The sequence below is a fragment of the Solanum pennellii genome, chromosome 10, assembly GCF_001406875.1.
Source record: "Solanum pennellii chromosome 10, SPENNV200".
Classification (NCBI taxonomy): Eukaryota; Viridiplantae; Streptophyta; class Magnoliopsida; order Solanales; family Solanaceae; genus Solanum; species Solanum pennellii.
Window position 1 is genome coordinate 26,338,075 of NC_028646.1, and position 13,298 is coordinate 26,351,372.

General features: G+C 31.3%; 1 protein-coding gene across 1 annotated transcript; it reads left to right on the forward strand.

Moving 5' to 3' along the window:
• The first annotated feature begins 7,498 nt into the window (after positions 1-7,498).
• On the forward strand, positions 7,499-12,197 carry LOC107001168 (katanin p60 ATPase-containing subunit A1-like). Its single transcript, XM_015199318.2, has 12 exons — positions 7,499-7,564; positions 7,673-7,981; positions 8,348-8,563; positions 8,781-8,840; positions 9,056-9,115; positions 9,288-9,347; positions 9,561-9,620; positions 9,931-10,122; positions 10,316-10,560; positions 10,648-10,797; positions 10,892-10,979; positions 11,687-12,197. The coding sequence occupies exons 1-12, from the start codon at positions 7,532-7,534 to the stop codon at positions 11,969-11,971; spliced, it is 1,758 nt and encodes a 585-aa protein (XP_015054804.2). The 5' UTR covers positions 7,499-7,531; the 3' UTR covers positions 11,972-12,197.
• The last annotated feature ends 1,101 nt before the right edge of the window (positions 12,198-13,298 follow it).

Here is a 13,298-nt window from a genome sequence, read left to right on the forward strand (position 1 = left end):
AAGCCTATTGGTAAAGATGTACCTCCTGAATAACACATCATATCTGTTGCACCGATTCAAATTATATCTCCTGCTGATGCAAGCTACAATACAGTTAAAACATAATCTCCGATACTGATTCCTGGTCGACATCTTTTGAGACTCAACCCAGAAAGAAGTATTGTCTTATATTCAGGGACAAGAGTGGTGGATGAGACACAATCGAATTAGGCTTCCAGATCGATATAATACATCCCCGTACATTACAACTTTTGAATCTTCTTCTTGTATAATTTAAAATTTTATACATTAAGTTTGATTCATACATATACAATCATGATTTATATAGTCTAACAATTACTTATTATCTCATTTTACATAGTTCTTCAATGTTTCTCGTGATCTTTGATCAGAAACATCCAATTGATTCTATTAGTGGAACACATGATACATCGTTATATATCAATTTCTGGACATGGTTAAGCCAATGTCTTCTTGCTAGACACCAAAACAAGAGAGTGTGCAGTTAATTTGTATAATATATATAATTTCACAATTATGTATAAAACATATCAGTTGTACATAACATTTTAACTTCAACAATAGAAAAAACTTTGGTAATCGATACAAAAAGACACAGTGTGCCTTAAAAGATCACATGAATTTTGGTGTATTCATTATTTCGGATAAAAACTGATTCTATAAACTAGTTTATCCTGGACAAGTGTTGAATGATTCAATATAAATTTTGCTCCATTTATTTTTATAATATAAATTCATTGCATTTGTATATTATTTTCTTTTTTGGTTTACTTTAATTCCTACAACACATAAATGTGATATTGTACTATTTGAGGACGAAGGGAAAGTACAATCCTAGCAGCATATACACCTTCAGCACTGTTGACTATTATTATAACACACTGATTCATTACATTTGGGATGTACATTTTGAAACTAATACTCTTGCATCTAAGGCCATCTATGAAGAGACTATACTTGAATATATTAATGGATATAGGATGCATGTTGTTGTGTCATGGTTTACTGTTGATAATATATTCATTCTGATTAATATGAAGGAGAGATTACATAGGGTATTGATTGTTGTGTATTTTAATGAACGTAGTATAATTGTATATGATTCACTCAGAGGATCCATCCATGATTCATACGTACTCACTGAGATAAAAAAAAAATATGCACAACTGATACCCATATAGCTTTCAATGACTGGATTTTATCAAAAGAAAGGATTGAATGTACTTTCACATCCGAAAAACAGATTGCACACAAATTATGATTCTTTTGACATCGTATATGTGGATGATATTCCTCAGCGACCTCCTGACAACTTGTAAGTTATTATACACTTGTCCTTTTTTGATGACTTTTTTTTCATAGTTCAGCTGTTTAAAATAATCTTGTATTATTATGTATTTGTATATAGGGATTGTAGTCTATACATTTCGGCATATGCAGAGTTCTTGAGTGATGGCAATGGAATTTCAACTGGTCCATTTTATCCTGACCTTTTGCATAGTAGATATGCAGCGCTATTGTGAAATTATGGCATGCGAAAAAATCAAGCTGAGGCGATTAATGACAGTGAGGCACCGGACTAGCCAATCAAATCAAAAGTTGATGCGGATAGTATTGAACATATTACAATCACTTAGTTTTATTGTATCCTTTATGTTTGTTTTGGAATTTTGTATTAGCAGTGCTACTTTTTGAATATTCCAGTTTGATGGGAACAACATTTTGTTGGCTCTGTTATTTTGTTTAATGAAATCCGTTTTGCGATTTTATTTGTTGATGTTTCAGATATTATACAATTATTTTTGTGAATATAACTCATATATTGTATTTTATACAAATGAATAGTTTGACATGTTATACAATATTTTTAAATAATTAATCAACTTAATTGAGAAATCATTATTCAAATGCATTTATTACCATAGTAATAACAAAAATTCGTATCTGTTGTGTTTTAGTTTGTTTGTTAGTTTTTTTATTTCATATGCAACTATACAGTCCAATTAAAGTATTTAGCGGACTCACTAATTATGCAAATGTCACCTTTTTCATTTTCGAATTTGTTAAAAAAAATTATACAACATAATTCCAAAAATACCAAATATTATTTGCAGGTTGTATACCAAAATACAAATGCAGATATCAAGTCTATATTTATACGAACATTAATTTATACAGATACTAATTCCACATAAAATATAGATATCAATATTATACATATTGAAGTAGCAGTTCAACTTAAACTACTTTATACAATTTTACAAATTAAAATCACTTTATAGCAACTAGTTTATACAATAATATACACAGTTTAATTCTTCCAACTATTTTATACAATTAATCACTGAAATAGCTCAATTAAACAAATGTAGAGATAAATCTACATTTATAAGAATACTTATTTATACTTAGTTCAACTTCCACAAAATTCACTGATAACAACTATAAAAAATAGTTATACATAGTGGGTAATTGTTGAATTCATTTGTAAATTGTAATACACAAGGGTACATGTTAAACAATATAATACCATGAAATATCATTTTAAAAGTAAACTGAAATATCATCTGTGATCATGTATCAATACAACTAAAATAATATTCAAATGAAAAAAGTAAGGCAATATTAAATGTATAAATTCATCATACACATTTCAAACTAATCTTTTCTAAGCTTCCCGAGGCTGATTTCTACAAGAACGCATATTGTAACCTACAATGCCACATGTACTGCATGTATTTGTCCCCTTATTTTCAAACACCTCTCTTGCTGATTTTTCGCGAGACTTTTTTCTTGGTCTTCAAGGAGACCTTTTGAATTCTGGAGGCAGAACTAAATCAATCATTATGTATCCAGGGACCACCCACTCTATTTTATCTAGCGATGGGTATATTGGAAATCATAATTCTTCAACACTATTGTCGATGTGTATAAATTCGACCAAAATTCATCTGGTCCTAAACTCTTGAACATCAGAACAGCCTAAGCATGTCCACATGGCATTTCTTCATACTGAAAGCTTCCACAAGTACACTTTTTCTTCTGGAGACAAACTAAAAAACTTTTACCTTTATCATTGACATTGTGAACATATTCTGTTGATGAAAAAATATGAAATATACAAAAATAAATCAAAATAGATTAGTATGTACAAATGTAGACAAATATAAAAAAATTATACCATCATTCGTGTACTCATTGCTTCATAATTTTGAGTGTCTCCTGAAATTTTTCAATCAAGGGAGTAAATGCTAATGATACCTCATTTTTGTTATCATAATTTCATATGTTAAAATTAGCCTAACTTCCTCTAGAAAATCATAATTGACAATTCTCTTGCTGAAACTAATGCCGCATTTATACTCTCTGTGATATTCGATGTCATTGACGAACAACGATGAACTGGTGCATCCATTCTAAACCATTTATCATATCCATCCAACTTCAAATATTCCTTTACTCATATCTGCTTTCTCTGCTATTTTCATTAGTCTATCAAAATCTGACTGATTACATGTCTTAGCATTGTAAAGAATACTGGACTTAACTTTTAATGGAATTTTCTGTACTTTGTCTGAACATTCTTTAAAAGGTGTCACATACAAGCATAGTGTTGCACATTATTATACACTTGTGTAACAACCTTTATGATGCTTTCTTTTCTATCAGACACAATACACATATTGTTCCTTTCCCCATATTATTCTCTTAGTTGTTCAAAAAATTATTTCCAAGAGGCATCATTCTCTGAATCTAAGACACCATATGCTAGTGGGAAGATATGACCTACACATACATATTTATAAGTTACAGAGTTGCAGATTATAAGTATATATACAAAGAGTTATGTATAACAGTCATTCAAAATTCATATATTTATATATAATATAAAATGCATATTTATATTCCTGCACCGTCAGTCGTAGTAGCTGCTACAAAAGTTTCATTATAAGGTCCTCAAAGATGACACCCATCAACTACAACTACAGGTCGGCAATGGTCAAATTCTTTGATGAAACGATCCAATGCATAAACAGGTACAATAACCTATCTTCATCTGTTTTCTGCAAGTGTATATGGGATCATGGATATGTAATACCCAATATATACAAATACGAAGGTAATTTGTTGTACGATCCTCCTAGCCTCCCCCTCAAGGAAATCAAACCCCTTTCCTTTAGCTCTCCAAGCCAACATGTAAGATATATCAACACCAAGATCCAACTTCATAACTTTTTTATGTCAGAATGTGCGTATTTCCTTTTATGATCTACCAATTTAGGCTTAACATTTCCACCACCTAAGTTGCTTGTTACTTGTCGTTGTGAATAAACCCTAGCTTTCAGTGAACATATATGTTCAGTTGAACGCTCTTATTCTAAACATTCCTGATTTATTAATATATGAGGCCTTCATTAACCAGTTTCATTCATTGTAGAAACACACAAGTGTATAACTATACGTAAAATTATTAAAGATATACATATAAGTCAAAATAATACACCTAATAACAGTTGAACAAATTTATACAAATGATGTTACCTGATTGAATTTGATTTTTTGTCTTAAACTGGGATTGTACCGCAATTGCATATTGCTCCGTCACACACTTCAATGTAGCTTTATTATTGTACACGTGATCTACCTTTACATACTTATATGATGGATCAGTAATCACCATACTGCAATTCTCCATTTGAAAGGTACCGAAGGGATGTACTATCTCTTCAACTGTCAGTTTTTGTTTTTCAAATTTCTCAAAACCAGTTATACAAAGTGATCCAAAAATATCATATGTTGCGTTAGTTGAGCTTTCACAAAGTTCATTGTTCTGATAATACCTATTAGAGATAGTTATACAAAGGGGGTATTTGTTAAATTCATTTATAGACTTTTTTAGCATAACATATATCTGCACCCCCATCTCATTGCGTATCACCATCCTAGTACTGCTCTGATCAACCTTATATTCGTACACAGTCACATCCACAGAGAGTTGAGTTGCAATTATATTATATAACTTTTTAAAAGAGGCATTTTCCCTAAAAACAACTCCCTCAATAACATAGTAAGCATAACATCATCATCCCATTTATCAAAATGCATTACCAAGATAGCTATGGAAGACATTCCTGTATACAATCAAATATCAGTATAAATCAGTTGTTATTAATACATTTATACATGCACTAATCATACAATTTTACAAATCAAACTCACTATATAAAAATTAAGTTATACAATAATTAACACAATTCAATTCTTCCAACTTTTTATACAATTAATCACCGAAATAACAAAGTTATACATCTACAAATATAACAATCTACATTTATATGAACACTAACTTATACAGTCACTAAATACACATAAACTACAAATATCAATGAATTGCTATTTGAATATCAATGAATTTTACATATTCAAATAGCAATTCAACTGAAACTAATTTATACAATTTTACAAATCTAAATCACTCTATACAAACTAAATTATATAAAAATTAACTTTTTTATAATTAATCACTGAAACAACTTAGTTATACATCTACAGATATAACGGTCTACGTTTATACGCACACTAACTTATACAGTCACTAATTACACATAAATTACATATATCAATGAATTATACATATACACCTCGCAATTCAACTACAACTAATTTATACAATTTACAAATCTAAATCACTCTATACAAATTAAATTATACAAAAAATTACTTTATACAATTAATCACTGAAACTGCTCAGTTATACATCTACAGATATACCAGTCTACGTTTATATGAACGCTAACTTATACAGTAACTAACTACACATAAGCTACAAATATCAATGAATTATAAATATACAGATCGCAATTCAACTAAACTAATTTATACAATTTTACAAATCTAAATCACTATATACAAACTAAATTATACAAAAATAAACTTTACACAATTAATCACTAAAACAACATTTTTACATCGACGGATATAACAATCAACGTTTATACAAATACTAATTTATACAATCACTAACTACACATAAACTACCAATATCAATGAATTATACATATACAAATCCCAATTCAACTAAAACTAATTTATACAATTTTACAAATCTAAATCACTCTATACAAACTAAATTATACAAAAGTTAACTTTATACAATTAATCATAGAAATGGCTCGGTTATACATCTACACATAAAAGTCAACATTTATACGATACTAACTTACACTAACTACACATAAACTACAAATATCAATGAATCATACATATTCAAATCACAATTCAACTATATCTAGTTTATACAGTTTTACAAATCCAAATCACTCTATACAAACTAACTCCACTGGAAACAATTGAAACATACATTCAATCAAAGTTTTGATTATCGATGAAGATTTGAATTTTGATTAAACAGTTTAAACAATTGAAATAGTTTCTTCGACCTAAATATCAATCGATTGAGTCAAATCTCCAGAGCACAAAACAGAAAAGAGATGAAACTATATACCTAAACTGAATCAATTCATTGTATTGTGTACCTGTTGTATAATCAGTGATGAAATCGATGCCGATTCAACGATCTCAGAAGAAAATTGAGTTGCTGGCGGTGATTTGGGATCGGAGGTACTCGATTCTGTTGCAGAAGGAAGGTACTCAATTCTGCTGCGCGAATTAAAGTATTTATGCCCTCCGAGATTACCGCCATTTACTTTTAAAAAATTGTGTATAAGTTATTACAGCTGTAGCAACTAGCTACTATTTGTAATTATCAAACTTTAGCTAAATTGAATAATAATTTTAAATATAGTGGCTATTTTGTGAAAATTTCCCTTTAAATATAGAACACCTTATTTTTTCCAACATGATTTGTTTAAATCAGTGTATTATAATTCATCAGAATATAAGCCTACGAATATAATTGTTAGGAAGTTCAAAGAATTATATTTATCCTTGTTATAATTAGGTAAGAAAAAAAATTTCTATTGTAAAAGGGTAGACTTAAAGTCCAGCAGAATAACTATTTTGTTGCAGTTGAATTGCTGTTTAATAAGTAAGAATATCCCGCTAAAACACAGATAATGTGCTTAGGGGTATTTACAATTCAAATTAAAAAAATTAAATAAATTGATTTTATTTGGTTATATATTAATAAAAATAAATAATATTTAATTTGATTTTAGTTTGTCAATTTTTTTTGAAGAAATAACATACAGAAATTCTACAATTTTTTTAAAAAAAATATATACCTATACTATATTTTTTTTTATGAACAATTTTAAGTATCATATAGTACATGTTTTTACTTGAATTTATTTAAAAAATGAAGTAGCAAAAAGTGCCGATGGATACCCATAAATAAACTATTTGACAAATTTTTACACTTTCCGTATTAATTCTTTTTTATCCCCAAAAAAAGAAGGAAAAGAAAAGTAAATGCTTTTTTCTGGTCAAAATCTAATTCCACTATATATACCTCTTAGTCCAATTCGAAAACATCTTCTCTGATTTTTGAATGATGAAAAAACAGAAGCTCGAAAACTATCAGGTATTTTTTTTATATATAGATAATAATAATTAAGACTCTTAAATTATTTCAAGTCTGGTCTTTATTTTTTGACTGATTATTATTATTAATAAAAATTTGTTGGAGCAGATGGTGGGTGTGGATGCTGCAAAGAGTAAAGAGGAGAAGATGAAGATAATTTTCGACAAGTTTGATGTCAACAAAGATTCACATTTAGGGATAACAGAGTTGTTAGGATGGATCATGGCAGTTGAACCCACATTAAGTAACGATTTGCAAAGGCTTCCATTTCTCCTTCAAATATACTTGGGTAACCCCTCTTTCCTAGCTAGTTCAAAAGGACTATCCTATAGTGGTTTCACTCACATTTATGAAGAAGGTCATCTTAACTTTGATCATGACTTCAATACCATTAATATTCAGCCCCCAATTCACAAGGTATGTACCTTAGCTTGCATATGTTTCACAATGTGTCCTACTTTATATATTCGCTGTTTAATATGGAGTTTTTCATTGTTACATGTAAATTTTGTAAACTATCCTTTGTAGTGTCTATGAGATTAGTACGAAAAAGAATTTATTAGTAATGTTGAGATAATTAAGTTATGCGTGGATTATTTCTAATCCATAATTTGGTATATTAGGGACAATTCTATCTTTAATGTCTTAATTTAGTAAAAATACTATGGCATGGCTAATACATGTATTATTTTCTCTGACCAAAAACACTCCTCAATGTATTCTAACATATTGTAGTGTGTAATTAATCTATCAAATTATCAATGGAAGCATATATTGTTACAGGGATATGCCATTCGAGGTATTTTACAACAACAACAACAACAACGTAGCTTGATGCTTCAATCACAACTACAACAACAACAACAACAATGCCAACAACAAGAACAACACCGTAGTTTGATGCTTCAATCACAATTAGTACAACAACAAGCACAACAATGTGCAAGTCTAGCGACAAATACTTTTTCAAGCAACCTCAGAAACACAACGCAACAAGTGGTAAAAATATCTCTTCTGCCTTTCACATTATTTGAGAACATTTGATAATGTTGCTTTTTATGCCCATCATCTGCACTCTAATTGCGTACTGTATTTTAACAAAGTCCAACTTAAATAATTTTTATCTTTTACATAATTTTTTATATTATACCTTTCCAACTTTTTCTTGTTTTAGATTACAATTCTTTTCTTTCTTTTTTTTTTGAATCTTGTACAGGGTGGAGGGATCAGCTCTGCTGGGCCGGTGTCTAATATTGGGATCACAGCACAACAAATGGTACAAATGCTTCAACAGCCCTTAATATTATTCGGCAGCATCTAAGAATGTTGCTTTTTAGGCTATCATCTAGACTCAAATCATAAAGTATTTTACCAAACTACAATCTTAGTAATTTTTAATCTTTGTTGGAATTGTTATACATTTTGTCTTCCCTTTTCCAACTTTTTCTTGCATTAGGTTACAAAGTTTATTTGTTTATAAAATTCTTGTAGGGAGGAGTGATCAGCTCTGCTGTGCAAGTGAATAGTTATGGAAACACAATGGAACAAGTGGTACAAATGCCTCATCTACCTGTGATAGTATCTAGACTAAAATCACAAATTATTTTACCAAGCTCCAATTTTTAAACAATCTCTAATCTTTGCTAAAATTGTTTTCCTTTTTCCAACTTTACTTTTCTTGTTTTATGTTTCAAAGTTTATTTGTTTTTTTAAAAAATTGTAGGGAGGATTGTTTAACTCTACTGCACAGGCGAATAGTAATGGAAACTCAGCGCAACAAGTGGTACAAATACCTCATCTACCTTTAATTCTCGCCGAGAACGTAGTAGTGTTGCTTTTTAGGCCATCATTTAGACTCAAATCACAAATTATTTTATCAAACTCCAATCTCAAATAATCTTTAATCTTATCTAGAATTGTCATTTTATTTTGTTTTCCATTTTTCAACTTTTCTTGTTTAAGTTACAGAGTTTATTTTTTTGAAAAAAACTTGTAGCGAGGAAATCTCAACTCTGCTACTGAGGTGAACAAAAACGTAAACTCAGCTGAACAAGAGGTACAAATACTTTTTCTGTCTTTAACTATGCGAAAATATTTAAAATTGTTGTCTTTGAGGCCATCACATAGACTCAAATCACAAAGTATTTTCCCAACTCCAATCTTAAAAATCTCCGTTTACATAAAAGCAGTGGATTTTTGTTGTTATGTTGATAAAATCAAGTAACTATACTTTAAAGTATTGCAATTTTTTAGAGCAGTTGATGAGCCGAAAGTGCAGAAAAGCTCCTTCACTCTACTTAATACTAAGCTGAGACTTTAATTTCTTTGGACATAATGTTCTTACCATCCTTCTTTATAACTACCAGAATGCTGTAAAAGACGTCAAGTCAAAAGTAAAGTACGATGGATCTCATCCTGAATTGGCTGCTAGGCTTGAAAAGGAAATATTGGACACAAATCCAGGGGTAAAATGGGATGATGTTGCTGGACTAAGTGAGGCAAAGAGGATTCTACAGGAAACAGTGGTACTCCCACTGTTTATGCCTGAGTATTTCCAGGTACTGCAGATAGTTGATTCTGAATATTAGCATACTAATGAATGATGGGTGGGTGCATATATATATATTTGGTAGGACAGAAGTAACATTTTAAGGAAAAATACTTCTCATCATTTTCTGGTGTCCAAAAAGTGAATAATCTCCCGTATGTATTAGTCACGTAACATACTATAATATTGAATGTTACTTGCAGGGAATCAGGAGACCTTGGAGAGGAGTTCTTATGTTTGGTCCTCCTGGCACAGGGAAAACACTCTTGGCCAAAGCTGTTGCTACAGAGTGTGGGATGACATTTATGAATATTTCCTGTAGTTCATTGTGTGGAAATTGGTATGGAGAGAGTGATCGATTGACTTGGTGCTTATTTGAGCTTGCCCGTGCTCATGCTCCAACTATGATTTTCATTGATGATATTGATTCTCTTTGCAGTGTCAGAGGGTAAAACAATAATCTTGGTTCTTTCTAAATTTATTTCATATAAGCTGAGTATTTTTCTCAGTACTAAGCTTTGAAGTTGTTTCTCAGGTCTGCTACAGAGCATGAAACATCCCGAAGGTTAATGTCTGAACTTTTAGTTCAGATCGATGGATTAAATAACTCTAATAGTACATCAGGTAAAATGGTGACACTTTTGGCAGCAACAAATTTCCCTGGGAATCTTGACGAGGCACTAAGGTAAATAAGTGACACTTTTGATGATTCACTAATTTTGCTTCTGTTACTTTTCATTTGCATTCTATTTAATCGGCGATTAGCTGTGCTACTGTAGGAGGCGGCTAGAAAAGCGGATTTACATCCCACTTCCTGATTTTGAGACCCGTAAGGAGCTTATACAGATAAACTTAAAATCAATCGAGGTAAGCTTTCCTTGTTTCAGCTGTCTTTTTCTTGTATGTTCTTCTGTTATATTATCATCATAACCTCACAAGAACTGTTCGATAATCAAAAGTCAATTACAGAAACTTTTTCTGACTTTTACAAAGAAAATTTTCATTTACATAGTAATAAACTATCAAGTTAAGTAAGCTATACTATGTTAGGTAGGACATAATCTATGTGAAATGTCACTTGCATAACTTGTATTCTCTAGTTCCCTTTGGGGAAGTCATTCCCTTTTCTTAAAGGAATTTGTTTTCTTAAAAAATAGTTCGATTGTTTTTTTTATGACAAGGGAAACCCGCAGGCTCTATCCTTTGGGTGCGAATAGGGTAAAACGTCCGCTCCTATGCAATACCTTGCAAACCACATAGAAGAGGTAACCCGCACTAGGCAAGCCTGGTGCGACGAGCTCGACCCAGAAGGCAAACCCCTTGCTTTCACTAGTAAGGGGTTTCGAACTTGAGACCTCTAACATGGAAGTTCCAAGCTCAAACCAGCCTACTAAATATGGGAAAATTGATTGAGTGGGTTCAAAATGAGCGTGATCTCATTATACATTTTTCATTTCAATATCTTTTCGCATTGCGTGTGATGTTTGAGCCGAGAGAAATGTCTTCATGTAGAACTGGCCCTAGATTAGTATTATAGAATGGAAAATTTTGTTGACTGAAAAATTCAATGGTAGTTGGCTTCTGAGGTGGATATTGAGCAAGTGGCACAAAAAACAGAAGGCTACAGTGGAGATGATCTAACAAACATCTGCAGAGACGCTTCCTTGAATGGCATGAGGCAGAAGATAGCTGGGAAAACCATAGACGAGATCAAGAACATATTGAAATCAGAAATGCTGAAAATTCCAGTTACAATGGAAGACTTCCTAGAAGCTGTAGATAAAATAAAGCCCACAGTTTCTTCAGGGGACATTCAACGACATGAGAAATGGTACTCAGAGTTTGGATCATCATATTAAATGAAAGTTCAAAAGTGCTGCTTTTTTTGTAAGAAATCAAATTGATCGTTGTGGACAAGCATCACTGTTATAGCGTCAGATATTTTAGGAACTATTTTCGATAGATGATCCAATGTTGATGATACTACTACTGATATATGGGCTCTTCCATGGCAAATTTCAATCGATATATAGCTCAAATCTTCTAAATGGTTTCAAAATTTTAGATATGATATTCCCCTTTTCATATTTTGATATTTTTGATATATTATTCACTCGAATGGATTCACTGAATTTATTCAATTCAGGAAACTTACTTGTGGAAATTTTCTGGCTTTCTTTTCTGTCAATACATTTATTACTTTCTGAGCTTTTTTTCCAGCAATTTTTGTTCTCTTATACAAGAATAAGAAAGAAGGGAATTGAAGAAGGTGATGGAAATGAGGAGTGCTCAATGATGAATATGAATAAAAATAAGGGAAAAAGGACGAATATATCCTCGAACTATCGTAAATAGTATGCAGATACCTTCTGTCATACTTTAGGACATTAGTGCCCTTGCCGACCAAAAATTAGAGCATATATACCCTTCACTCTAAGGAAGACTAAATGGGGACACATGACACAATCTTATCCGTTGATAAATGTCGGATTGGTGAACAAGATTACGGCACATGTATGTCCGCTACTATAAAGGGTATATATGCTCTAGTTTTTGGAAAGCAGGGGTATCAATGTCCCAAAGTATGACGGAGGTTATTTGCATACCATTGATGATAGTTCAGGGGTATATTTGTCTTTTTTCCCTAAAAAGAATAACTGATAATTGAGTTGTTTCGGATAAAAAAAATTTTTGGTAGCCAATGTAAATTACCATTAACAAACAAAAACCAAATACACCTAAAGAGCACTCAATCCCCTAGTCACCCTCTAAGGAAGGTATTAAGAGAGTCAAGCCTTATATAGAACTCTAATTACACAAATCTCTACAACAACAAACTATACTTATTCGCCTTTCTAGACTTTTTAACTATCTCAAGTCTATCTACAAAGTCCTTAATTTGTGTCACAAACGTATCTGTATTTATAATGATGCCTTCAAACAATTTCCAATTCCTTGCTCCTCAGACCTGGTATATCATTGCTCCGCACAATGCACAACAAAAAGTTCCTTGTGGAACTGTTGCCAATTCTTCCTTCTGATTCTATTTAGAATATGTTTGCAGTTCCTATCACAGACCAATGTTGCATTTCATTTTGGACTCTCACTATCCATTCACAAGTAGAGAACATGTGAATATGTCTCCTCTACTGATTTCCCACACAAACTACAGGTGTCATCTTCCAC